Raw genomic sequence first — 27,048 nt, 5'->3', positions numbered from 1 at the left:
GGCTTATAAACAAACTCTGAAGTTAATATCCAAAGTGAAGCCTGAGCCTCATTTAGCAATGGCAAAATAACTGGGAAAATGAACTGCCTGGAGGGAGACAACTCTGAAGAATAAAGTGTATTTAGATGTATAATTTCCCATACGTTTGTTTAAAGACATCAACTACCCGTTACTTTATCCTCACTCTGCCCTTCCCTTCCTTCTCTGGGGCTCATGGACCTCTCGTTGCTGCCTCTACCAACCAAAAAAGCAGAAGGATTCCCCTTCTTAGATCAGAAAAAGGATACCAGGCAGTACAGGGAGAAACACAGATAATCTAAGAGTGTGGGAAGACTCCATGGCCTCGCACCACTACACACACAGCACTCCAGGAAGGTCCCACCTTCTGAGACCCAAAGTGGAGTAGGCTGGGCATGGTGGCTCACACCTGTAATCCCAGCTCTTTGGGAGGCCAAGGTGGATGGATCACCTGAGGTCAGCAGTTGGAGAACAGCTTGGCCAACATGGTGAAATCCCATCTCTACTAAAAATACCAAAACACTTAGCCAAGCGTGGTGGGGGGCACCTGTAATCCCAGCTACTCAGGAGGCTGAAGCAGGAGAATCACTTGAACCCGGGAGGTGGAAGTTGCAGTGAGCCAAGATTGTACCACTGCATCCCAGCCTGAGCAACAAGAGTGAAACTCTGTCTCAAGAAAAAACACAGACAAAAAAAAAAAAAAAAGTGGGAGTAGGACAGAGCAGAGGAAGAAGGAGGCTGTGTGTGCCTTCCCGGCAACTCACAGGTCCAGGGAGCCAAGTTGAAAACGGATTTTTATAATAACTCCATCCAGCTGTTTGTTTTTACCACCAAGCTCTCATCATCTTTTTTGTTAGAGCCCTCTACACCCTTCCCCAGCTTTGCTGCTCTCCCTTTCTGCAGCTTTGAGCTGAACTCAGTAACGGAGCACTGTGTAGTGGTTATGGACACAGGTTCCAGAGATAAAACCAAACCAAAGTTCAAATCCTTGTTCTGCCACAAATTGGTTGGGATGCTTTCGGAAGGATGCTTAACCCCCAAGCCTAAATATCCTCAGCTGGGGAATTAGGATATTAAGAATGCCTGCATTGTAGGGTTGTTGCTATCTATGCAAAGTGCTTTGCAGTCAGTACATATTAAAGCGTTTTTTCTTTGTGCTATTGCCTTATTTCCTTAGTAATACCACTTTTCTACTGACTTTCGTCACCACTTCAGCAGATTCTTGTTCTGCTTTTTCTTCATGCTTTAAACCAGATCTTTCCCCCCGCTTTTGGCATAATCTCCATTCATCTTTTCCTGTCTGTTTTTTCACTCCCACGTAGATTTTCTTCTCTTAGAATCACTTAGCAATCATTAACAACAACAACGACAAACCCTCAGATGTACTTCTTTTGTGCCCTGAGAATCTTACCCATTCTCTAGGGTGTGTGTGTGTGTGTGTGCACGCGCGCGTGTGTGTGCTTGCGCACATGCACATGCGTGTCTAGTCCAATAAATCAGCTTCCTCCAGCTGTGCGGTGGTGCATCTTCAGCTTTTGTTTTTAATCTCTCAGAAATTCAGTAATGGACTTAACTTAGACTGCCTTGGTTTTCTGGCCCAGGAGCCCTTTAGAATATTGATCTTCTTTTTAAATTTTGTAATTTAAATGCAGAGTTCTTTGCCCTCATCAGAGGTTGGTAATGAATCGCCAGCTGGAGTCCGGTGCTGACGGTTGCAGACTTAACCACACTTCTCTGGAAACTGCATCACTAACAATGCATTTCCCGTTGAGATATTGAGTGGCATGGGCCATGCTCAGCTGAGTTCAGGCCTTCAGAATAGGGCTGGGGGGCTGGTGACCCAGAGAACCCAGCTGGACTCCAGCTCCTCCGACTCCTCCTCCATGCCTGCCTCTCTTTCCTCCACTAATCCTTTCCTGCCCCACCTTTTCTGAATCAGGAGAGAGGGCCTGGATATCTTAGCACCATAGTTTCTCCCTTCATCAGGCACCATCTCATTCTGACACAAAGCAGATAACCCATTGCACCCAGCATAATGAATCATTGTGTACATCACCCCAAATGTGGAGCTAGTATAAGGCGTGGGTTTTTCTGTTTCAATTTAACAAAAATGTATTAGATACCTTCAATGTGCTATCACTGCAGAGAATACAAAATGACTATATGCACTCTTCAGACATCTAGAAATTACGGTTTCATAGGAAAGCAAGAGAAGTATAAATCTGTCTGTTATAAGACAGAGTGTAAGTATCACAGTTAAATAATTAAAGTGGAAAAGTAAAATCATAAAATTACTGAATGTAGATCAATAAACAACTCCTGAATATTCAAGTCAAAACATTTTAACTACATAAAATTTAGTAGTTAACTACATCCAACTGTAAGACCTAAAAATATTTATATATCCGATACACCTTAGAAAAACCGGATGATAAAGGTGAGACATTGAAGGATAACTGAAAACATACATAAAGGGGTTTCACAAATTGAGAGAAACACTTCAACTGAAAAGCAGGCAATGGGCGTGAACAGAAAGTTTACAAAACAAAAATTCTAAAATGCTTCATAAACGTTTTTAAATGTTCAATTCCCTAGAAACCAAATAAATAGAAATAAAAACAGTAATTTTTCCACCATTAAATTGGCAGAGATTAAAAATTAGAGGTAAGGCTGGATACGGTGCTCACACCTGTAATCCCAGCACTTTGTGAGGCCGAGGCGGATGGATTACCTGAGGTCAGGAGTTGGAGACTCCCGGGCCAACATGGTGAAACCCCATCTGAAGAGGGTTCAAGATTTCAGTCTGGATGTCTGAAACATTTGTAGCAATAAAAAGTTCTCTGGGGGCCAGGCATGGTGTCAGGCAACTGCAATCTCCGCTGCTACTCGGGAGGCTGAAGCAGGAGAATTGCTTGAACCTGGAAGGCAGAGGTTGCAGTGAACTGAGATTGCACCATGACACTACAGCTTGGGCGAGAAAGCAAGGCTCTGTCTCAAAAAAAAATTAGATGTAAGATTCAGTGGCAACAAGGGTTGGGGGCCAGACTCCCACACACTGCTAGTGAGATTTCAGAGCAGCAATCACACCCCACAGGAGACATGGGGCAATGAGTAGCCACAAACATTTCGCTTATTTATGTTCATTGTGAGCAAGTCATCAGTACATGCAAGAAATCTGCAGAAATAGGAAACTTCAAACCACAGAGGCTCAACACAAGCTCTGTAACTTTATATACACTCACATGTTGTTCATGTGTCGAACCCCACCCACCAAAACCCATACCCAGAGTTTCTTCCAAACTGGAGCTAGCTAGACCTTATGTTGCTCCGCCAATACTTAATATGAATATGGCATTTCTAGTTATAACATCATTAACACAGACAGGAGCACAGGACTGTAGCCCGTGCAATTCAATCTCAAACGTATCCCTTAGTCTATGCGGCCAAACTTTACCTGAGTTTTTTTGTTTTTTTTTTTTTTGTTTTTTTTTTTTTTTTGAGATAGAGTCTCTCTCCATCACCCAGGCTGGAGTACAGTAGAGCTATCTTGGTTCACTGCAACCTGTAACCTCTGCCTCCCTCGATCAAGAGATACTCCTGCCTCAGCTTCCCTAGTAGGTGGGATTACAAGCGCGCACCATCACACCTGCTAATTTTTGCATTTTTAGTAGACATAGGGTTTCACCATGTTGGCCAGGCTGGTCTCGAACTCCTGACCTCAGGTGATCCACCCACCTTGGCTTCCCAAAGTGTTGGGATTACAGGCATGAACCACCGCACCTGGCCCCCAAAGAACTTTTTATTGCTACAAATGTTTTACACATCCAGACTGAAATCTTGAACCCTCTCCAGATGGGGTTTCACCATGTTTGCCAGGCCGGTCTCGAACTCCTGACCTCAGGTGATCCTCCCACCTCGGCCTCCCAAAGTGCTGGGATTACAGACGTGAGCCACCGCTCCCGGCCCAACTTCTATTCTCACACTCTTTTGGTCCCCAAATCACTCATACCTGCTGTCTCTTCTTCCATATCCATTTCTCTAAAGCAGCTTGATCACTATGTTACGTAGCCCTGCATTCACTGACTTAACACATTCTAATTCAACTAACATATCCAGTATATTCAAATCCTCCAATATAGCAGATCCAACTTTTGGTCAGTTCTACCTAGGAAAAGTACATATTGGTGCCTTCATTCTGTGTGGCAATCTCTAAAGAGTGTCTTACTGTTTGGCTCGACAGTTTTACTTCTAGAACTTATCCTGAGGATATAGTTAGAGATATAAACTTAAAAAAATATATACAGCATTGTTTATAACTGGAAAATGTTGGAAGCAACATACATATCCAACAGCAGGCTATTACAGACAGGCAATTTATTCTATCCTTATTACCAACACAATGTTGGTATTCTACACAATACCATTCCACCATCAAAAGTCTGGTTTAGCTGAATTTTTAATGGCTTAGGAAAACAATCACAGTATATTGCTAAATGAAAAAAAAAAGTTTTCAAAACGCTACGTTCAGTTTATAAGATGAACTCAATTTTTAAAATACACATAACAGAAATATATTGACTTTTCAGGTATGACCAATGTATATACAAACATATATATTTATAAAAATGCAGACAGACACTAGAAAAAAGTCTACGAGGACCTATGATTTACGTCAGTAGTGTTTATTGCTAAATAGTGGAAATGTGGATTTTCTTCTGTATTGTACGCATTTTGTACAATGCAGAGCCATTGTTTCTAAGATGAGAAAAGAAGAGGAAATCAGGGTTGTTTTTATAAAGGGTAGGCCGGGCGCGGTGGCTCAAGCCTGTAATCCCAGCACTTTGGGAGGCCGAGACGGGCGGATCACGAGGTCAGGAGATCGAGACCATCCTGGCTAATACGGTGAAACCCTGTCTCTACTTAAAAATACAAAAAACTAGCCGGGCGACGAGGCGGGCGCCTGTAGTCCCAGCTACTCGGGAGGCTGAGGCAGGAGAATGGCGTAAACCCGGGAGGCGGAGCTTGCAGTGAGCTGAGATCCGGCCACTGCACTCCAGCCTGGGTGGCAGAGCAAGACTCCGTCTCAAAAAAAAATAAAAAATAAAAAATAAAAATAAAAAAAAAAATAAAAAAATAAAGGGTGTAGCACCTTGTGTAAAGTATATGCATACTGCTGAGAGGGGTTAGACAAACGATGGGAAGTGGATCCTGGAGGAGAGGCTGTTGGAGGGTGGGCTTTGAGGAAGGGCTGGAGGGCAGGAAGAGTGGTTTCCTCTGAAGGGGATGAGGCCTGGAATAGTCTTCCATTGCAAGGAAGGCAGCAAGGAGAGAGAAATATGGGCACTGAGAGCGGTGAGCAGTAAGGCTACGAAAGGAGGAATCCAGAAGCCAGGGATGTATGTGTCTTACCTGTTGATAATAAGAACCCACAAACCTTCATTACAAGGGCATCGACGCCCAGGAAGGATTGAAGGAGAGAGACAGATGAGCTCTCTCCGGGCTCCCTGTTCCTCTCCTACTGACTTTGGTTTGGCTTCTCTTCTTTCCGAAGAGGAACCAACTTCTGCTCCTGCTTTGTCCTCCAGCCTTTCCTGAATTTTTTAAATTGTATGTTTTCCACTGTTTCGCTTTTTCCGTCCCCTCTTCTTGCCCAAAAGAATTGAAGTGGGAGGTGTGGCAGGGTCAGGTATGGTGGGGGAGAAGGGCAGGGGCAACCCTGGGTCCGCTCCCAATCACATCACTCATCCCCCTGCAATCCTGCTCCCTTCCATGGCTCCGCCAAGCTGTCCCTGGTTCACTAGAGGCTGTGGCTTAAGGCAAAGCAGTGGCAGCTTCAGTCGACTCAGGCAAGAAGGTGAGGCCAGGTTTGGGAACAATCTCATTAACGTTTCCCACAGCTCAGCCTGTGATGTGCCTCCAAGGAAGGCCCCTGCTCCCACTCAAGCCTTTATACATGCTTCTGACTGCAGAAAGTCTGATCAAAGCAACATGTGCCTGCTTCCTTCTCTTTAGCTGCCATATCAATCGCATCTTGGAGTCCCCGCGGGGAAATGCTCTGCTGGTTGGTGTAGGTGGGAGTGGCAAGCAGAGCCTGACAAGGCTGGCAGCTTTCATCAGCTCCATGGATGTCTTCCAGATCACACTGCGGAAAGGCTACCAGATCCAGGACTTTAAGGTAAAAGGTCAGGCGGCTGCAGGGAGGAGGCTCAGCTTCCCTCCAACCAGCCACAGCTCCGTCATCCTTCACTCGTTCTCCGGTTCCCCTGTGCGGAGCCTCCCCTTCAATATCTGTCCATTTCTATCTTAGATTCTGGGCTGGTGACGTGAATGACTTTTCTCATTAGACTCAGCTTGACAACAGTGGCCTTTCCAAAGTCCGCCTTCGGGAGACCTCAGGTGTCCTAGTTACATCTGTGGGGCCTCCACTCTTGCTCAAATCAGAAGCACATCTATACCAAATTCAGCACACAGCTCACCTACAGTGGGAGCAGATAGATGGAATTCTGAAGGTCTGCTTGAGTTTCCTAAGAAATTCAGATTTTTAAAAGACGGGTCAGTAACCACTGGCCTCTGGGACCTTCAGTGACATATCCTGGTTTCAGACAGCCAGCACTTGGAGGCACGATGAGTGCTCTGGAAAGTAAAGAAAGACACTATATACAACCTTCAAAGGTCATTGTGTCCAGTCCCCTTCCTTTTATCCATGGCCACAACAGTCTCAGTAGGAAGTCACGGTGTAACTTCTATCAGGAGGCTGCTCTTGCTGTTCGTGGAAGAACTCCAGCCAGCACTGAGCCAGTCCCACCCACTTGTCCTCATAATCTCTCAGCCAGTGACAGAAGAGGGAGGTGCTCACTTCTGCCCTAAAACCACAGCTCAGCCTCTCGACGACTGGCTGAATCTAAGGTCATACATCATGTTCCCATTAGGTCTTTTTTAGTGTTTCCAAAGAAGACATGACAGTGTGATAGGAATTCCGCATTTACAGAATGAGCTGAGACTGTGGGTCTCAACTTTTGCTCTATATGGGAATCGCTGGAAATCTAGAAAGAATACTGATGCCTGTGTCCCACCCCCCAATATTCTGGTTTAACTAGTCTGGGGAATGGCCTGGGCATCATGATTTTTCAAAGCATCCCCAAGATGATTCCAGTTAGGACTGAGAAACACTGTCTTAGATCACTTAGAGCATGTAGTGAGAACCATTGATCTAAAACGAAAATCAGTATCTTTAAAGGGGAGTTATTTGGACACTAAGGTAGCCCTGTGGTAAAGAAATGTGTGAAATTGTTAGAAGTAGCTGTGAGTAGTGTGAGAGAGAGAAAGGCAACATCAGGAACTGATGGCTGAGCCTGCGGAGGGTGATACAGCAAAGGAACTGAGATTGATCAAGCTGGATAAGTTCAGAACTTGACAACCTAGCCCAAAATGTCATCCATCTGCAGTTTTCAATGGATATAATTTCCTACAGGTGATTGCATTTGTGTGTATGTGTATGCTTGTGTGCATGTGTTGCCCCAGTGTATTTTTTTCAACAAAAGTGTCTTGCTGGAGCTAGTCATAAGAACACAAGAGGCCAGGCACGGTGGCTCATACCCGTACTCCCAGCACTTTGGGAGGCTGAGGGGAGTGGATCACAAGGTCAAGAGATCCAGACCATCCTGGCTAACATAGTGAAACCCCATCTCTACAACCAAAATATGAAAAGTTAGCCGGGCATGGTGGCATGCACCTGTAGACCCAGCTACTTGGAGGCTGAGGAAGGAGAATACCCTGAACCTGGGAGGCGGAGGTTGCAATGAGCCAAGATCACGCCACTTCACTCCAGCCTGGGTGACAGAGCGAGAATCCATCTCAAAAAAAAAAAAGAACACAAGATCCTGCTAACATAAGATATATTCATCCCCCATGCTGGTAGCCCCAAGCACATCACTCTCAGTTAAGACCAAGAGCAATGGCTTGCCTTCAGGAGCAGGTCATTCACTTGTATGAGGACATAAGTAAGAGAGATAAATAGAGGATCACCTGTGGGCTTTGGAAAGCTGTAACCTCTTTGCACAGAGCAGGAGCTCCAGAAGCTTTACCCTAAAGCCTAATTTCTAAATCAACCTAAGAGAGGTACGGGAGCTACCACAGTTGTATGAATTAGAGGCCATCAATATGTAGTTTCTCTTGCCCACCTTTATTGGCACCAAAGCCTGGGAATGAGGCATAGTTTCCTGCCCATCAGTGCAAGATAGCACTCCCCCAGCTTCCCGTTGTCACCTTGCTTTAATTCCCATTCAAGCAGAGAAGAAAATGGTTCTATTTCTAAAGAATGGGTTGAAGTTCTCTTTCAAGGAGGCCTTCTTTTCGGAGATTTCTGATATTGACTGTTTCTACAGATGGACCTGGCTAGCCTGTGTCTGAAAGCCGGAGTGAAGAATCTCAACACAGTGTTCCTCATGACTGATGCCCAAGTGGCTGATGAGAGGTTCCTTGTGCTCATCAATGATCTTTTGGCATCTGGTAAGAGATTCCTTGCACTCAGTGTCACTGATAAATTCCCCCTGGAATCAGAATTATACAAAGGTGAAGATTTGGTCCAGAGTCAGAAGAGCAAGGTCATAGGAATGAGGAAGAAAATTGATACAGCCAAGGACTGGTTCATCGAGTCCCTTCTCAGCATTGATGCTGGGCCTGCTGTCCTGGCTCTTTCATTCTTATTTCGTTGCAAAACAGACAGTAATCATGGGGCTCTCTTAGTGGGACTAGATCCGATTATGGCAAGAAGAAGGGGTGAAGAGCTTGGTGATGTGCTGGGTGCAGAGAGTAGGTGCTGTTCCCTCTCGGTCTCCAAATCAAAGAGAAACTAGAATGTGTGTAGTACTTGAGGAAGCTCAGGCATTGGCAGGAAGATACACAAGAAGAGAGCATGCATGCATAAAACTTACATGGTAGGGCAAGATGAGGTTACCAATGTAATTAACTAGTGATTTACAATCTCATTCGAGCAAAGTGGAAGCTCCACATAGTTTTCCTTGGTCCCCAAAAAACTTGACAGGGGGTGTGAAGTGCCCTGTGACACTGTCTGTGCAAGACAGGACTTCAGTGGAAAGCTCAATGCTTGCTCTTTTGTTGTCCTTCTTTAATTAGGAATTCAGTACTTATGCCAACAATCCCCTACAAAGAAAACTCAGGCCTGTAATCCCAGCACTTTGAGAGGCCAAGGTGGCAGATCACCTGGTCAAGAGATTGAGACCATCCTGGCCAACATGGCAAAACCCCGTCTCTACTAAAAATACAAATATTAGCTGTGCATGGTGGTGGGCACCTGTAGTCCCAGCTACTTGGGAGGCTGAGGCAGGAGAATTGCTTGAACCAGGAAGGCGAAGGTTGCAGTGAGCTGAGATTATGCCACTGCACTCCAGCCTGGGCAACAGAATGAGATTCCATCTCAATTAAAAAAAAGAAAAAAGAAAAAGATTTTAAAAATGAAGAGGCAGAGAGAAGAGATCAGTATGGTGGATCCCATCCTCTGGCCTACTCCCTCTATGTAAATTGGGTCTGTCTCCCCTTCTCTCTTATCCAGGGCAGTGACAGGTCTACCATAATTACTTTACAAACTCTCATGCCCCCAACCAGAGATACAGAGGACACAGATAACTGGTAGTGGAACCTGGTGGTCACATCCCTGCTGTTGATCCAACGTTCGTCTGGCTATTCCTCCTTTCAATCTCATCACTCCAACCTCAGCTGTCCATCATTCCAGAATGGGTATGACCTGGTTTATCTGTCTTACCCATCATTGCTTTTCATATTTCATATATTTCATATCTTGTCTCTACCTAGAACGAAGTCTTTCATATTTGGAGAAATCCCACTAATCTGGCAATAAGCATCTTCCCTCAAAGTTATATTGTTCCTCAACACTGTTACAGATATGCTGTGTCCTGCTCAGAGCCAATATCTCCAGTGCTCTTCAGATCCAAGCGCAGGACTGAGACTGCAAAAGGCCTGTAATCCTAGCTACTTGGGAGGCTGATGCAGGAGAATTGCTTGAACCGGGAAGGTGGAGGTTGCAGTGAGTTGAGATTGGGCCATTGTACTCCAGTCTGGGTGACTGAGCGAGATTCTGTCTCAAAAAAAACAAAAAATTATATATACATCCAAGAATATGAGATAATGTAATGCATAAATTATGCATTTATATAAATATGTTTGTGTTTATATTAAAGAAAGAATATGCTTTCCTGGCTGTTAAAACGTATGCAGCATCTACAAAAACCACCTCTTCATCTCAATTGAGAAAACAGTCAGTGTATAAATGTTCCTGAACAAAATTTCTGCCTTCAGACTTCCAGCATCTTAAAAGCCTGTCTCTCTCTCTCCACACTCCATTCCCTGGCTCTAATTAAATACTCTTTAGTTTACAAAGTCCAAGGACCATAGTCACAAGTACCTTTCTCTGTAGTCTATCTAGTATATCTAGATACAGTAGTATATAGTCTACTATATATTTTAAGTAATGTATTTTAGGATAGTTCCTGACAACCTCCAGGAAGTTCCCGGCTTTGGAATCATTGTCTGCTTCATATTTTGTGGCATTGCACCCCATGCCATCTTGCTGTCATTTTCATGAAGAGTCACTGGTCCCTGGTCCAGAGCATGTACTAGCAGGCATTGTGAGCAACCTTTGGCTTCTTTCAGGTGAGATGGGTGTCCCAGGTTTCCTTACTGTGCTGGCTGCTAGCATTGCACTAATACCACCCTCATTTCCTTCCCTCCCTGCCCTGTTCAAGTTAGCTTTATATCAGAGAGTTTGCCTACCAACTCTTGCACCTTTTCTCCTCCAATGCCACCATTTTTTCCTTTCTTAAATGCAATCTCTCACATCTCATCACCTTGTACAATAGTATTTAATCTACAACATAGCCTCATCTTTTATTATTCTACTAAATAATGAGAGAGGGATCCAACTTCCCTCCTACCCCAAAGCTACCCTGAAGCCTACTTTCTAAATCAGCCTGAGAGAATACAGCTTTAGAGATGTCGGGCGTGTTGCCAGCCTCACACTATTGTATTTCAATTGGCTATAATCCAGCCAGGTCACCTTTTCCTAAAATAATATCTGAGACACAAAGTTGTTACATTTTCACCAATTGAAATTTTATTCGTCAATTAAGTATTGATAATTTTTCATTTAGAAGACAGCTTTTTTTCAAGTGCAAATGAATATCTAAAGCCCTCTCAGTAAAAATGCAATCAGCCAGCTCCAAAATCATGGAGTTTTAGGCCCCATTTTAAGGCTTCTATATATTCTTTAAGAAAAAAAAAAGGTAAGATTTGTGTATACATATTCAAGTGGAGATACAGTTAAGATGAACACTTTTGTCTTCTAACCCACCCCCTTTTTTTCTTAACCTTTTCAACAGGGAGAATTAGAGTATATCTTGGTTCTAACATTCCCTATCCAATAAGTAATTTCTGGCCAGAAAGTAACTGATTGCCAGTTCTGCCAAAGCTGCAGAGATGACTCAGAACCTCATTATCTCCCAACTTTTTCAATTTTGTGGGGTTATGCAATGACTCCACCCTTGGATAACACAGTAGGGACTAGGAAACCATAACTTAGACTACCTTGCAATTAACTGATCCCTCTGTAGCTATGTACAAGTCCTACAAGGTTGGATATAAAGGTATAGTGAATGCAATTCTCTCCCAAAAACATCTCCCTCAGAAAACCAATGATCTCATACCCTGGGCTGAGTTTCCTCTCACACTTCTTTATCTCACCATTTCATTTCTTGTTTTCCTGGCACCATTTCTAAAATCAAACCATGATAGTAATTTGGCTTGTGAATCCCACTTCTGACACCAACTATAGCATTTCAGAACCCATCTTTATGCCCATTGTATCTCAGATGAGTTATAGATGGACATGAAGAAATCTTACACACAAAGCAAAAGTATTAAATTAGGTTCCTGGTTTAATTAGCAAAAGATATATAACTGTATAAGAAGTAGAGTGGCTTCCCAGGGTAAGAGCAGATGAAACACATATTTGAGTCACTTCCCTTGGCTGCTGGGGTCCTTGATAGGGGTCATACAACTGCTGGTGACACTGTGCATGAAATGTGAGTCCTTGCTGGATCTGAAAGGTTCATTACTTGCTATGTTCTTATTGACCTGTTATAATAATTCCTGAGGAATGTGCACTGATCATCAAACCCAGGCCTTTAAGGAATTCTTACAAAACTTGTCCTCTTCAACCTTGACTCAAACTCAGCATCAGCAAGACCCCACTCTAAATTTAGAGGGAAAATAATCAGAATTATCCCATGGCTTTCCAGGAACACACCTCTTCCTCCAGCTTTCCAGCCTTCCAGAAGGCCCATTTTACTCTGGTGCCCCTGCCAGTTAGCACTAGCCAGCTAAGAAAACCTAGTCAGCTCCAAGTGTGATGTTTCTTCCACCCCTAGCTATGACAGATTTTATATTTTATTTTACTTTGGAATCCTATGTTATGTTAGGATTTTCCTTTTGCTTTCCAAAAGGCTGAATTGTTTTATTCAAAATTATAATTCATTTTCCTGTCCCAGGCTAGATGACTTTCTATGTATTCATATATTCAATAATCATTTACTAAGAGCGCATGCTCAGTCACTAGGTACTGTGCTCAAAGATGGATAACATGTAGCCTCTGTGCAGTCTCGTAGAAGAGTTTATAACCAATGGGGTCCCTCTCTTCTAAAGTCATATTCTTCTTCATCTCTAAACTGAACTGTTTTTTTTATATATCTGTGGGCCAAATCTCCTCTTAGGATCTAGAACGTAAAAAGATTCACCTCATGTTCCAGGTGCTTTAAGATTAGAGCCAGGGTTGGTATGTTATGTTCAACACACATCCTATGAGAATGCAGAGCCCAGAAATGTTTATAACAGCCTTGGCATTGGATTGTTCTCCTCTGGTGGCATCTGGAACTGGACTTCCTGAGGAGCCATCTATGCTGTTAAATAAATTGAATGGTGGCCCAGTTTCCCTAGAAAGAAAAAAAAAAACAACAATAAAGTTGGGGCAAAAGAGCAACCATCAAGCATGCACTGATCCTCTAAGACATACTTAGTGGACTCATTAGATCTGCTCACCGCATGTGCCCTCACACTACAGACAGTGGAACTTTAAACCAGGACCGGTTTGGTTCTCCAGCTGCAAAACAGAAACTCCCAAAGAGCAATGCAAAAAGAAGCATGAACAATCAGACTTTTCTTTTCGTTTTGTGGTAATGAACTGTTTTTTTTTTCTTCTTGTGGAACCGAAGTCCTATACAAGTTACTCAAGAGACTTTGGTTCTGTGGATTCCCTACATTGCTAACCTCTTCCTTACCACCTATATCCAAGAGATAATCCATTGCCACCAATTTTCCCCTTATCTATTTCTGAATCCGTATCTTCTCTATCCTCACTACCACTGGTTTTGCCTTCTTTTGCCTTGACAAATGCCAACAATCCTTAACTTGTCTCTCTACTTCCCATGCTATCCCCACTCCAATCCATTCTCCTCACTGCTTTCAAAAGGGTCTATCTCAACTATAATTCCTGGCCAGGAGCAGTGGTTTACACCTGTAATCCCAGCACTTTGGGAGGCCAAGACGGGTGGGTCACTTGAGCCCCAGAGTTCAAGGCCAGCCTGGGCAACAACACGACAAAACCCGATCTCTATGAAAAGTACAAAGAGGATCGGGGCTTGATGGAGAGCACCTCAGGTCCCAGCAACTCGGGAGGCTAAGGTGGGAAGATCGCTTGTGCCCAGGAGGTCGAGGCTGCAATGAGTTGTGACTGTGCCATTGAACTCTAGCCCAGGTGACAGAGCAAGACCACGTCTCAAAACAAAGAAAAAAAAAAAAAGAAAGAAACCACTATAATTTTTTTTTATTAGTTCCCAACTGGTTGCAGAATGAATTCCAAGCTTCTTTGTCTGGTTTCCTTCCTTCCTTGCTAGTCTCACTTCCCACATTGTGATCTAGTGATTCCTAATTCCTTAAGGTAACATGTTGCGCTACTTCCTGACATCATTAATCACTTAGGCTGTTCCTTTTGAACCTCAAGTCCTTATTTGTCTGGATTAACTTCCACCCACAGTAGAATACTTACCTTGGGTGTTCCCTCTCTAGAAAATCTAGAGACAGATCCACTGTCGGTCTTAGGAACGAGTTTCCCCATGTTCCTACAGCACTCAATAGCTGCACGTACCACCACTGTATTGAAACGAGATTGTAAATTTCTGAAAGGTAGAGACCATTGTGTTTGTTGTTGATTAATTTACATTATTAAACAATCCAGAAATACAAAAAAAAAAAAAAAAGAAGAAGGATTAAATGCCTACTTCCCAGTTTAGGAAATAAAATAACACTGATGTAACTATTGTTTCATGTATCCATGTGAAGAGATCACCAAACAGGCTTTGTGTGAGCAACATGGCTGTTTATTTCACCTGGGTGCAGGTGGGCTGAGTCCGAAAAAGGAGTCAGCAAAGGGCAGTGGAATTATCATTAGTTCTTATAGGTTTGGGAATAGGCGGTGGAGTTTTGGGGGCAGGGGGTGGATCTCACAAAGTAAGTTGTCAAGGGTGGGGAGAATTACAAAGAACCTTCTTAAGGGTGGGGAAGATTACAAAGTACATTGATCGGTTAGGGTGGAGCAGAAACAAATCACAATGGTGGATTGTCATCAGTTTAGGCTATTTTCACTTCTGTGGATCTTCAGTTGCTTTAGGCCATCTGGAAGTATACGTGCAGGTCACTGAGGATAGGATGGCTTAGCTTGGGCTCAGAGGCCTGACAGCTATTACTCTGTGCAGAGTCTGGTTTTTCATCATTTAGATTGTCAGCTCTTAATACATCACCCGGCCCATAATTGACATTCAGGAGGTACTTCTTTAAGTAAAGTAGGTAACAGCATGAGAATGATGTGCCATCTCATATGTTAAATATGACTATTGGACAGTTGCTTTGGAAAGTTTTCCAGCAGTGAAGAGAGAGGGACAGGGTACTGAAATAGCCTCCACCCTCCCTTGCTTTTTCTCCTTTAAGAATAGGGAAATGTTTTTTTAAACTACCAGGCCTAGATAGGGTCGAAGTCCTTACACCTGTATGAAGTGGGGAATCTAACCCTTAGCTTTACCCTTTTTATCTCCAAGGTCCAACTAACTAATCCATGTTAAATGATCAGGATCTCTTTCCTGAAAAGCAGTTGGGGTCTTTAAGGAGTCCTGTACTAACATACAGAAGATGGTGATTAGTCTGGCTTCCAAAATATTAGAATATTTCCATACTATTTCTAATTCCAAGTACGCATGAAGCCTGAAACTACTTGGAGTTAGAAATAGCGTTTCCCAACTTTAGGTCTCAGGAGGAAACTTCTCAAATATTTAAATAGCCTCTGCCCCTGTTCACATCACAGAATCCCCTCTGGCAGTTCGGTTTCCTGCTTTCAGCATGATTACCTACATCACAGAACAAGTGATGAGAATATTGTCAAGTGGCACTATAGGAACAAATGTGAAAACGCAAATTTTTGTTCCCAATTCAGAGATGTTTATCCCCAGATATTCCATCCAATGGTCTTCTTCTTACAGGTTCTAGGGATCCTGTGACAAATACCACCATCATATGGTATGGAAAATGTCTCTAAGTGGCCCAGGTGCTTTCAACATCTTGGAATTAAGAGTATTAATAAACCAGGGTCAGCAAATTTCTTCTATAAAGTGTCAGGAAGTAAACATTTTAGACTTTGCAGATCACACAGCCTCTGTCACAAGTACTCAGCTCTGTCTTTGTAGGGCAAAAATAGCCATAGATAATGTCAGGCCTCTGAGCCCAAGCTAAGCCATCATATCCCCTGTGACCTGCACGTATGCATCCAGATGGCCTGAAGAAACTGAAGATCCACCAAAGAAGTGAAAATAGTCTTAACTGATGACAATCCACCATTGTGATTTGTTTCTGCCCCACCCTTACAAAGATCAATGTACTTTGTAATCTCTCCCACCCTTAAGAAGGTTTTTTATAATCTTCCCCACCCTTCAGAAGATTCTTTGTAATTCTCCCCACCCTTGAGAATGTACTTTGAAAGATCCACCCCCTGCCCCCAAAACGTTGCTCTTAATTCCACTGCCTATCCCAAAACCTATAAGAACTAATGATAATCCCATCACCCTTTGCTGACTCTCTTTTCGGACTCAGCCCGCCTGCACCCAGGTGAAATAAACAGCCTTGTTGCTCACACAAAGCCTGTTTGGTGGGCTTTTCACGTGGACACGCATGAGACAGATAATACCTAATGATCCTGGCTATGGTCAATTAAAGCTTATTTATGAACAGTAAAAATTGAACTTCACATAATTTCCACATTTCATTAAATATTATTTAAACTTTCAACACATGCTAAATATCATTTTATTTTTTTACCTGTTTTCTTTCACTCCTATTTTTATCAGAAGAGGCTGAAATGAGTCATTCTATTAGTAAGATCTTGACTTTGACAAATTATAGTATGGGAATTTTATATGCATGCCATTAACTATCTCAAAGAATAGAAATTAAATAAGTTGGTACAATTAAGGGAAAACGGTAAATGATCACTTTCATGATAATTCATTTTTTTATTTTAACCTTTTAAATGATTAAAGCTAATTAGTATGAAACTCTTAGTAGACTCCTAATTGGTTTAGTGCTGTCAAACCATGAAGGCCATAATTTGTTGGAAAGTTGCCTTGAGTTTCTTCCAGATACAGTCGTTCAAGAAAGTACAGCAGCTTCAATGACTGATACAATCACAATTACTCACACTCTTGATTATTACTGATCATTTTTGCCAGACCACTCACTTTGAGCACCTCACCAAAGTCCATAAGAAAGTGGGATGGGCAGGGAACTGTGGCTCACACCTATAATCCCAGCACTTTGGGAGGCCAAGGCAGGCAGATCACAAGGTCAGGAGATCAAGACCATCTTGGCCAACGTGGTGAAACCCCATTTCTACTAAAAATACAAAAATTAGCTGGGTATGGTGGCGTGCGCCTGTAGTAGCTGGGACTCCAGCTACTTGGGAGGCTGAGGCAGGAGAATTGCTTGAACCTGGGAGGCGGAGGTTGCAGTGAGCCAAGATCACTCCAGCCTGGTGACAGAGCAACATTCTGTCTTAAAATAAATAAATAAAAAGAAAAAAGAAGGTGGGATGTAAGATGGTCCCAATGGCTTCTTTCATTGCTAACACTCCAGTGATGCTAACATTTCTGTCAGTTACAGAAGAAGGAAAAAGCATGTGTGAACAGCTTTAAAAAAATTTTTTTACAAAAGCGTCATGTTGGTGAAAAATAGACCGCATTAAAGAAGAGCTTGTGTATGATTCCAGTCCCAGATAACTTCAACAGCTACCTAAAGACTTCTTCTAGAAATGGGAACATTTTGCTTTTCTGATACCCATTGCTTTTCTGGAGTGAACCACATTCACCTTGACATCATATCCAGTGTTTGCAACTTTTTAGCTATAGTATTTCCTTCATTCTTACCTCCCCCAATCTCATCCTTTTCATTGAGAAAACTGATGTCATTTAGTTTGGACCTCACAGCTACTTTATACCTCACAGTCTGTCTCCATTATTATTATTATTATTATTATTTTGCAGTTTTCTCTTTTCCTCCAGTATTACCATTCCTCCTTTCCGAGGCCAACTTTTCGTCTGAGCTAGGAGCCCACCCCTAGCTCCTAATTCAGAATTTTTCTCTATTCCATCTTTTCTTTCAATTTCTGACTCTCCCTCTTCTCCACTTTCAAACATAGCCCATTATCTCCATCCTGAACGTTTTTAAATTAATTTTCTTTGACTTGAAGTGACAGCCAAACAACAATCCTAGAACCTTCCCCAGACAAAATTCTCAAAAGAATAAAATTTACGGTTTTCACATTTTCCCGTTGTGTTTTTTTATATTTCCTATTTCCTTACAAAATAATTTGGACATACTAAAAACAATAAAACAAACACTTGTGTAATTATGAATAATGATGCAAAATAGAAAATTTTATTGTGCATCTGCAAGAGTTTCTTTCCAAAAGGTGTCCAATACCTAGATTACTAGTTTATCTGATGTGTACATTTCAACTTTACCAAAAAGTGCCAAATTGCTCTCCATAGTAGTCATAAACTTATCTCTGGCCAGTAGTGCATGAACACCTGTTTCTGTCTAACCTCACCAATATTTGGCTTAGCTGACATATTAATTTTTGCCACTAAGCATGAAATTAAATCCCATTATTTTCTTTTCCCTTTTCACTGGTGACACTGAGCATCATTTCAAGTGTTTATTGGCTCTTACTGCTTCTCTTCTTCTCTTTTTTTTTTTGTTTTTTTTTTTTGTTTTTTTTTTTGATACGGAGTTTCTTGTTGCCCAGGCTGGAGTGCAATGGCGCGATCTTGGCTCACTGCAACTTCCGCCTCCCAGGTTCAAGTGATTCTCCTGCTTCAGCCTCCTGAGTAGCTGGGATTACAGGCATGCACCACCTTGCTTGGCTAATTTTTTGTATTTTTAGTAGAGACTGGATTTCTCCATATTGGTCAGGCTGGTCTTGAACTCCCGACCTCAGATGATCCACCCGCCTCGGCCTCCCAAAGTGCTGGGATTACAGGCATGAGCCACCGTGCCTGGCCTTACTGCTTCTCTTCTATGTGTTGCCTATTTATACAGTTTGCACTTTGGATCTTTTGCTTTTTGTCTTTTCCTTATGAATTTCAGACATTCGTTACATATTTTTGATATTTAGATTTTTTTGTGTGTAAATCTATTTTGGAAGTCTATATCTGACTTTTGTTGTGCCAATTAAGTTTTAATATTGTAATCGTCTTTTTTCTGTGCTTTTTGTGCTCTGTTTCACAAATGTTGTTTTATCCCAATGCCATGAAAATAATTGCCTGTGGTTTTTTAATTATCACTGTTTTACTTTTCATATGTATGTCTTTATTCACCTGGAAATTACTTTTATATAGTAATCTAATTATATTTTTATATCAATATTGAATTGAATTGTCTTAACATAACTTATTAATTAGTCCAGCCCTTGTCTGCCTCCTGATTTTTTTTTTTTTTTTTTTTTTTGAGACAGAGTCTCTCTCTGTAGCCCAGCCTGGAATACAGTGGCACAATCTTGGCTCACTGCAACCTCCGCCTCCTGGGTTCAAGCGATTCTCCTGCCTCAGCCTCCTGAGTAGCTGAGACTACAGGCGCCTACCACCACGACCAGCTAATTTTTGCATTTTTAGTAGAGATAGGGTTTCACTATATTGGCCAAGCTGGTCTGGAACTCCTGACCTCGTGATCTGCCTGCCTTGGCCTCCCAAAGTCCCTGCCTCCTGAGTTTTCATATCAATTTCCTGTTTATATCTGGATCAATTTCTAGGTGTTTTACTCATTGTTCTATTTATTCACCCCGGTGTCAATTTCACATTGTTTTAACTAAGATAGCTTCATAAGGAGACTTGATTTCCGGTGGAACAAATCACTCTTTCTGGTTCTTTCTCAACAATGCCATTTTTCATCCTTTGCTTTTCCATATCAATTTTAGGAAATATTTGTCAGAATTAAGAAAGAAACCCATTTGATTTCTTATTGAAATTGCATTTTTAGGAAAGTGGTGATACCTCATCATCCCTCCATGAACTCAGTATTTCTCTCCATTTATTTCTGGTTTCATTTATTCCCTTCAATAGTATGCTGTAGCTTTCACATGAAGATCTAGCTCGTCCCTTTGTATATTTATTACTTACCTGCTTTGTGAGGGGTGTTTTTGGTGTTTTAATTGATAACTTTTCAATTAACAATTTGTTTTTGCTGGGTACAAAATGTGATTTAATTTCCAGTATTAATTTTCTATCCAACAAGCTTGTTGTTAAATGCTCTTATGAGTTCTGGTTGTTTACATGAATATTCTCTTAGATTTTCTATGTAGAAAATTAGATTTTGAACAGTAACAGTTTTATTACATCCTTAACTATCCTTATACATTTTATTTTATTTTTTCTTCACTTTTTGCACAGTTTGGAGCCTCCTATATAATGATGACTAGAAAATACCATAGCAGTCATATTTGTCATATTCTTGATTTGAAAGAGAATATTTTATTTTACTATTAGGTATGTTTGCTATAGGTTTGGGGGTGATATCTATTATTAAAGAGAAAACTCATTTATTCCTAGTTTGCTAGCAGTTTTTAGAAACCTTATGCATCCATTTCAATGTCATATTGTTTTACTTTGTTAATCAATTAATGTAGTAAATTATTTTCATAGTTTTTTTCTAGTATTTCTCCTTGAATTTCCAGGACAGGGTTTACACTTGGTCATCATATACTAATTTATACATATTTAGTTGGGATTTTAAAAATTGTTATTCATCAGGGAGATTAAGCATATAATTTTACTTTCACATACTGCATCATTAATACAGTGTTTTCATTTAACTTTCAGATATTTTGCCAATCTTGTAAAAAATAATAATAATAATAATAAGGTGTAGTTTTAATATACATTTTCATTACGAGTGAGATTGACTGTCCTTGTTCATTAGCCTAATTTGTACAAACAAAAAGTAACTAAGTGTAGTTTTGATGTATATTTCTGTTATTATGAGCGAGGTGAAGCATCTATTAATGTTCAACCAAAATTTTTATTTCCTTCACCGTGAACTTTCTTTTCATATCCTTCACCTCATCTATCCATTGAATTATTGATTTTTTTCTTTATTTGTAGAGAATTTCTTTACATATTAAGATTAACCATTTTACTATAACATATTTTCTTAGTTTATTCTTTGCATTTTGCTCTTATTGCTATACTTTGCCAGTGATATTTTCGTCATGAAATATTTTTATTTTTCTGCAGTCGGATTGGTCAATTTTTATGCATTCGTGAAATTTATTTTTCTTTTAACATAGGTTGGTTCAGATACAGTTAGAAAATCCTTCCCCCTCAGAGATTATTTCCCCCATTTTTTCTCTTATTTTCCTGCCTTTTTTTAGTTAAATAATTGATCCAGTTGGTATTTACTCTAGTGTGCTGTATAAGATCAAGATCTGGCCAGGCGCGGTGGCTCATGCCTGTAATCCCAGCACTTTGGGAGGCCGAGGCGGGTGGATCACCTGAGGTCGGGAGTTCGAGACCAGCCTGGCCAACATGGTGAAATCCTGTCTCTACAAAAATACAAAAAAATTAGCTGGGCGTGGTGGTGCATGCCTGTAATCCCAGCTACTCAGGAGGCTGAGGCAGGAGAATCACTTGAACCTGTGAGGCAGAGGTTGCAGTGAGCCAAGATCGAACCACTGCACTCCAGCCTGGGCAACAAGAGCGAAACTCTATCTCAAAAAAAAAAAAAAAGAATAAAAATAAAGATCAAGATCTAACCATAATCTTTTCAGATCCCAGTTTTCCTAATGTAGTACCATATATTGAATAGTTCATCTTTTCCCCGTCGATTTAAGGCGTGCTGCCTATCGTGTACTAAATTCCATGAAGCCATTCTACTTTCTCCCCGTTTTCTCTCATAAACAGTGATAGCTTGCTCTTGTTAAATATATGGACCTATCTGTATGTTTGTTATGGCCCTTTTTACCGGGGGTCTTGTAGCTATTTTTGATCCTATTAGCCATGTTTCCTGCTAAATATTAAACTCCTGGAGGGCACAATACAAAAAGGTCAAAACAGTAGTTAGGAAACAAATGCTTTGAGAAAAAGAAGAGAAGACAGTTGAAGGTTCTTGTGCTACCAACTGTCTACCCCAGGACAACAGGGTACCCTACCCTCTGTTCCAATCATTAACATACTCATTCTTCTGCCCTGGGTTTGGAGTAGACGTGGTGTCTGTCCAGCTTCACCAGCAAGAGAGTTGGTACATGGCCTAAAAACCACTGACCTGTGTCCTAAGGTAGGATAACTTCCCATGTCTGATTGCATCATTTAGTGAGATGCCAAGGCTGCCTATCTGTGCTCCTTTTTTTCCCAGGGGAGATACCAGATCTCTACTCTGATGATGAAGTCGAAAACATCATAAGCAATGTGAGGAATGAAGTCAAGAGCCAGGGTCTGGTTGACAACAGAGAGAACTGTTGGAAGTTCTTTATAGATCGGGTCCAGCGACAGCTGAAGGTAAAGAGCATTTACCGACAGGGGCAGGCAGAGACCCGAGATGATTCATGGGAGCTTCCATTGATATTTTGGGCATAACTGTTCTTATTGATTGTCTAGAGTGGGTGGTGAGTGTGCAGCACCCTTCTCAGCCTGAGCACAGTTGCCAGGACACCCTTCTCATCTGCTTTAAGGGCAGCAGCATCCCTTGTGGATCATGCAGTCTCAGCATTTTTGATCTCTTGGCTGGTGAGGCTGGCTAGCATTTACAGATATTGTCTCTGTTGGATGTGCTTCCCAATCTTCCAGGAGCTAGAGAACCCAAGGCCATATCTGCCTCTCTGTGAGTATTTCTCTGATGCCTTCCTGGTTCTCCCCACCCTTCTGACTTCTCAGGTGACTCTCTGTTTCTCCCCTGTGGGGAACAAGCTAAGAGTCCGCAGCAGGAAGTTCCCAGCCATTGTGAACTGCACAGCCATCCACTGGTTCCACGAGTGGCCTCAGCAAGCGTTGGAGTCTGTCAGCCTCCGCTTCTTGCAGAACACAGAGGGCATTGAGGTGAGAGGGAAAAGGAGACACTCCTAAGGGTCCTTCCCAGATGAGGGTACAACCAACTCCATGTCCAGGATGTCAGGATTAAAGATCAAGCTAAGTTTCCACATGGTGGAGGAATGGGTGGGGTGAGGGGTGAGCAGTTGCCTCTAATCTTCAACATGAGATAATCTTTTCATTTCTTGCTCTTTGGTTTTAGCCCACAGTAAAGCAGTCAATTAGCAAGTTCATGGCCTTTGTCCACACAAGTGTCAACCAAACATCCCAGTCTTACCTGAGCAATGAGCAGCGCTACAACTACACAACTCCCAAGTCCTTTCTGGAGTTCATCAGACTCTACCAGAGCTTGTTGCACAGGCACAGAAAAGAGCTCAAGTGCAAGACCGAGCGGCTAGAGAACGGGCTGCTGAAGCTGCACAGCACCTCCGCCCAGGTGAGCAATGTCCCACTCCCTCCACCTGCAGGGGACTTGGAGCCGAAGCAGCCCTTTGCAGTGAACTGGAGGGATCACAATCAAGATCTGAAAAATATTTATAGTTTTCCAGGAACTCCCATGTCATCAGTATCTATTATGTTCTCACGTATTGCTTTCATCCCTTTTTTCTCTACATTGTAGGAGAGCTCTTCAAGTTTATTCTTATCCATAGTAACACTATCCTTACCACCAGAAACAGTCCAAAAGTTCAGGCTGAGTTCCCCAGCAGAAGTGCATATCCCCCACTCAGGTCTGATCCGCCCCCTCTCATTGCTGCTGGAATCCCCTGAAGCACCTCTTCCCTCTTCCTCTTTGCAATTTCTTCCTTTTCCTCTCCAGTTCACTTCCCTTCCATCCTCAAAACCAAAAGAAATGAATGGTGAAAGGAAATGGGAAATGGCTGCAGGGTTATACCATTTTTGTTTGTTTTGTCTTACTCCGTTATTTGTCAAAGAGCCATTGGAACCTCAGTTTTTCAAAAAATCCTGTCTCATTTCATGCATCTCTAAGTAGTTATCTATCTCTGAGTAGTTGGCCATTGAAAGAAGGCGCCTTTCAGCCGGGTGCGGTGGCTAACGCCAGTAATCCTAGCTTTGTGGGAGGCGAGGCAGGTGGATCATGAGGTCAAAAGATTGAGACCATCCTGGCCAACATGATGAAACCCCATCTCTACTAAAAATACAAAAATCATCTGGGCATGGTGGCAGGCCCCTGTAGTTCCAGCTACTCAGGAGGCTGAGACAGGAGAATCACTTGAACCCAGGAGGCAGAGACTGCAGTAAGCCAAGATCATGCCACTGCACTCCAGCCTGGGTGACAGAGAGAGAGAGAGAGAGACAGAGAGACAGAGAGAAAGAAGAAAGAAAGAAAGAAAAAGAAAGAAAGAAAGAAAGAAAGAAAGAAAGAAAGAAAGAAAGAAAGAAAGAAAGAAAGAAAGAAAGAAAAGAAGGTCCCTGTCATCCTGTCCTTGTTGTTTTTCTGTTTACTCCTCCAAATGGAACAGGTTTATTTCAGTCAATTTGCTCATCTTCCCTTGGGAGTTGGGGCCAACTCTTGCAGCTGCTTCGCCTCTGCTCACGCCCATCAAATACTGCCTCCTCGATGACCCCTTTCTATTTTCTCTTCTTCAGCAGCAGAGCCAGCCTCTCATTAAGGTGGTGAAATTTCATGAATTTGCACAATTAAACTGAAATCGTGATCCACCTAATTCTTGGATATCACATGTTCCTGTAGTTATCTGAGCCTTTCATTTTGCCTTTGGAATTGTTCTATTGAACTTTCTCCTTTTGGCTTGTCCTTTTGCCCCTCTTCAGTTTCTTGATTCAGAAGTATTAAATGTACCTAAAGGATTTAAGTTCATTTAGTGGGATGCAGTGAGCCCTCGCAATCTATACACATAGTCTTTCTTCTGCTCAGGAAATGGTCCTTCTGTGATAGGGTTTCACTCATCAGATCTGGTCTCTCCTCTGGGAGCAATAGTCAGTTGGATGGGGTCCCCGTGCCCTGTATCTATTACGTTCTCATGTGTTGCTTTCATCCCGTTGGCTTTTTTTCTCTACACTGTAGGAGAGCTTTTCAAGTTCACCCTCACCAATACTAATTTAATAGTGTGTAATATTGCTTCTGAAGCAGAAGCAATGAAGACTTTGCAATGAAGACTTTAATTATGCCATTGAATTTTTAATTTCCTAACAACCCTTTCGCATTTTATCTTTTTCTTTTTTCAATGCATCCTATTGCTTTTTTATTTCGGCCTGTTTTTCTGCTACAGTTTCACAGAAACTATCCTATTGATAATGCCAGACAGGTTCCTCCATGTTTTTCCTAGGTCTGGTAATGGATCATTTTCAGTTTTGTCTTATTCTCCTTCCCCTTCACCTTCTCCTTCTCCTTCTTCTTCTTTTTTCGTGCTATTCCATTCTTTGCTCTGTAGTTTTATATAGACCTTTTTTTCTTCTTTATTTACCTTCAGGCAATGTGGGATCAGTTCAAACTCAATGTTTGCCAACAAATGCCATGTGCAAATTATCTGTGATGCCCCGTCTTTCCCTTTGTATGATGATGAAAACCCCTTCTTAGGATTCCAGTTCAGGGCAGGGTAAGCTACACAGATCCCAGTCTAGGTCCTAGGAGTTTACTTTTGCTATAGAAAGGTAATATCTTTTCTCCTGATCACTTTCTGTTTGTTTCAATCTCTGAATCTGTAGCAAAGAGCATAGAATACAATCTCAGAATGCAGTACTACCAGATTTTTAAAAACATCTTCCACCTCCTCATTGTCCTTCCTCTCTTCACCACCTATCATGCCCTCACAACATTCTCCACCAGCCCTGTTCTCCCTCCTATCTGTTTATCCTCTGGGAATTGCTGGCCCATCTGTGTGAAGAATGGTTGCCAGGAAGTAAGGGATAGGAAGAGTACTTTGATCCTCTCATGGGGCAGAACCCAGTATTCTATTTTGTACAGAGCCTGGGTCTTTGAGCAGAGACTGTAGAATGCAGAGTTTCTGTGTTACTGTTTTAGGTGATCTCTGTTTAACAAGGAGATGCCTGGCTATTCCATTCAGTGACTCCAGCTCTAGCTGCACACAGTGGAGAATCCTCCCAAGTCCTGGTCTTGCCAGGAGCCAGTACAGGTTCTTGTCTTTGCCCCACAAAAGAATTTGAAAGCAAGACCAAAGTGATAGTATATAAGCTTTATGCACACACTCAAGAGAGGAATGCCGGCATGCTAAGAAGAACAAACCACGCTCAACATGGAAGGCTCACATACTATATGGAAAAGCATAATGATGGCACAAAATATTCTATAATAAGGGAAGAGTTTTCTGGGAAATAGGCATGCAATTCCCTGAATCAGGACTTTTCTTGACTAAATATGGTTAATCTGGAACTATCATAGTGTCAGGCGCATGATGGGAGTGGGAGGTTTCCCCATGGAAATTTTATGGTAATAGGGACATAATGAAGCCAAGGGTTGACAGCTGGTCAGGTTTTTGGCCATCTTGGATTTAACCAGTTTCAGCTGGTTTCTTCTTTGTGACATTCTTTTCTGTGCCTAGAGCAGGATGTGTGCAATCTGTCTTTATTGTTAAGCCTGTTGTAACAGTTCCTTTCTACTAGGGGGTGGGTCTTTGTGCTAACCTGTTTGGCCTCGTTTGCATTGCTTTTGGTTGCCTGCAAGTAATCATGCTGATTCCCTGCTAACTGCCTGCCTCATTGGCATCAGATTCAGCATCTGAAACCATCAACAATGACCTTCTTATGTTATATTCTCTACTTCAATGAATGATACTTCTATCTATCCAGTTCCCTAGGCCGGAAGCTGGGGGCTAATTTTAGACTCTTCCCTTTCCTCAGTTCCCACATTTAAAAATTAATAAATTCTCTATGTTTTCTAAATATCTCTCAATTCTGTCCTGTTAAGTCCTTCTTTCTTTCTTTCTTTCTTTCTTTCTTTCTTTCTTTCTTTCTTTCTTTCTTTCTTTCTTCTTCTTTCTTTCTCTTTCTTTCTCTTTCTTTCTTTCTCTTTCTTTCTTTCTTTCTTTCTTTCTTTCTTTCTCTCTCTCTCTCTCTTTCTCTTTCTTTCTTTCTCTTTCTTTCTTTCTTTCTTTCTTTCTTTCTTTCTTTCTTTCTTTCTTTCTCTCTCTCTCTCTCTTTCTCTTTCTTTCTTTCTTTTTTTTTTTTTTTTTGACAGAGTCTGGCTGTATCGCCCAGGCTGGAGTACAGCAGCATGATCTTGGCTCACTGCAACCTCCGCCTTCTGGGTTCAAGTGGTTCTCCTGCCTCAGCCTCCCCAGTAGCTGGGACTACAGGCACCCGCCACCATGCCCAGCTAATTTTTGTATTT

General features: G+C 41.9%; 1 protein-coding gene across 1 annotated transcript in view; it reads left to right on the top strand.

Annotated features, from left to right (window-relative positions):
* DNAH9 (dynein axonemal heavy chain 9) overlaps positions 1-27,048 on the top strand; it is a 386,382-nt gene that overhangs the window by 222,984 nt on the left and 136,350 nt on the right. Inside the window, exons 44-48 of the mRNA XM_033184520.1 lie at positions 6,031-6,193; positions 8,403-8,526; positions 22,051-22,193; positions 22,569-22,730; positions 22,924-23,157. Coding sequence (XP_033040411.1) covers positions 6,031-6,193; positions 8,403-8,526; positions 22,051-22,193; positions 22,569-22,730; positions 22,924-23,157 — 826 coding nt within the window. The remainder of the gene's footprint in view (positions 1-6,030; positions 6,194-8,402; positions 8,527-22,050; positions 22,194-22,568; positions 22,731-22,923; positions 23,158-27,048) is intronic.

Source organism: Trachypithecus francoisi, unplaced genomic scaffold (genome assembly GCF_009764315.1).
Source record: "Trachypithecus francoisi isolate TF-2019V2 unplaced genomic scaffold, Tfra_2.0 Lachesis_group20, whole genome shotgun sequence".
Lineage (NCBI taxonomy): Eukaryota > Metazoa > Chordata > Mammalia > Primates > Cercopithecidae > Trachypithecus > Trachypithecus francoisi.
Note: the sequence above shows the minus strand (reverse complement) of the source record. Positions and strands in the feature narration are given on the sequence as shown.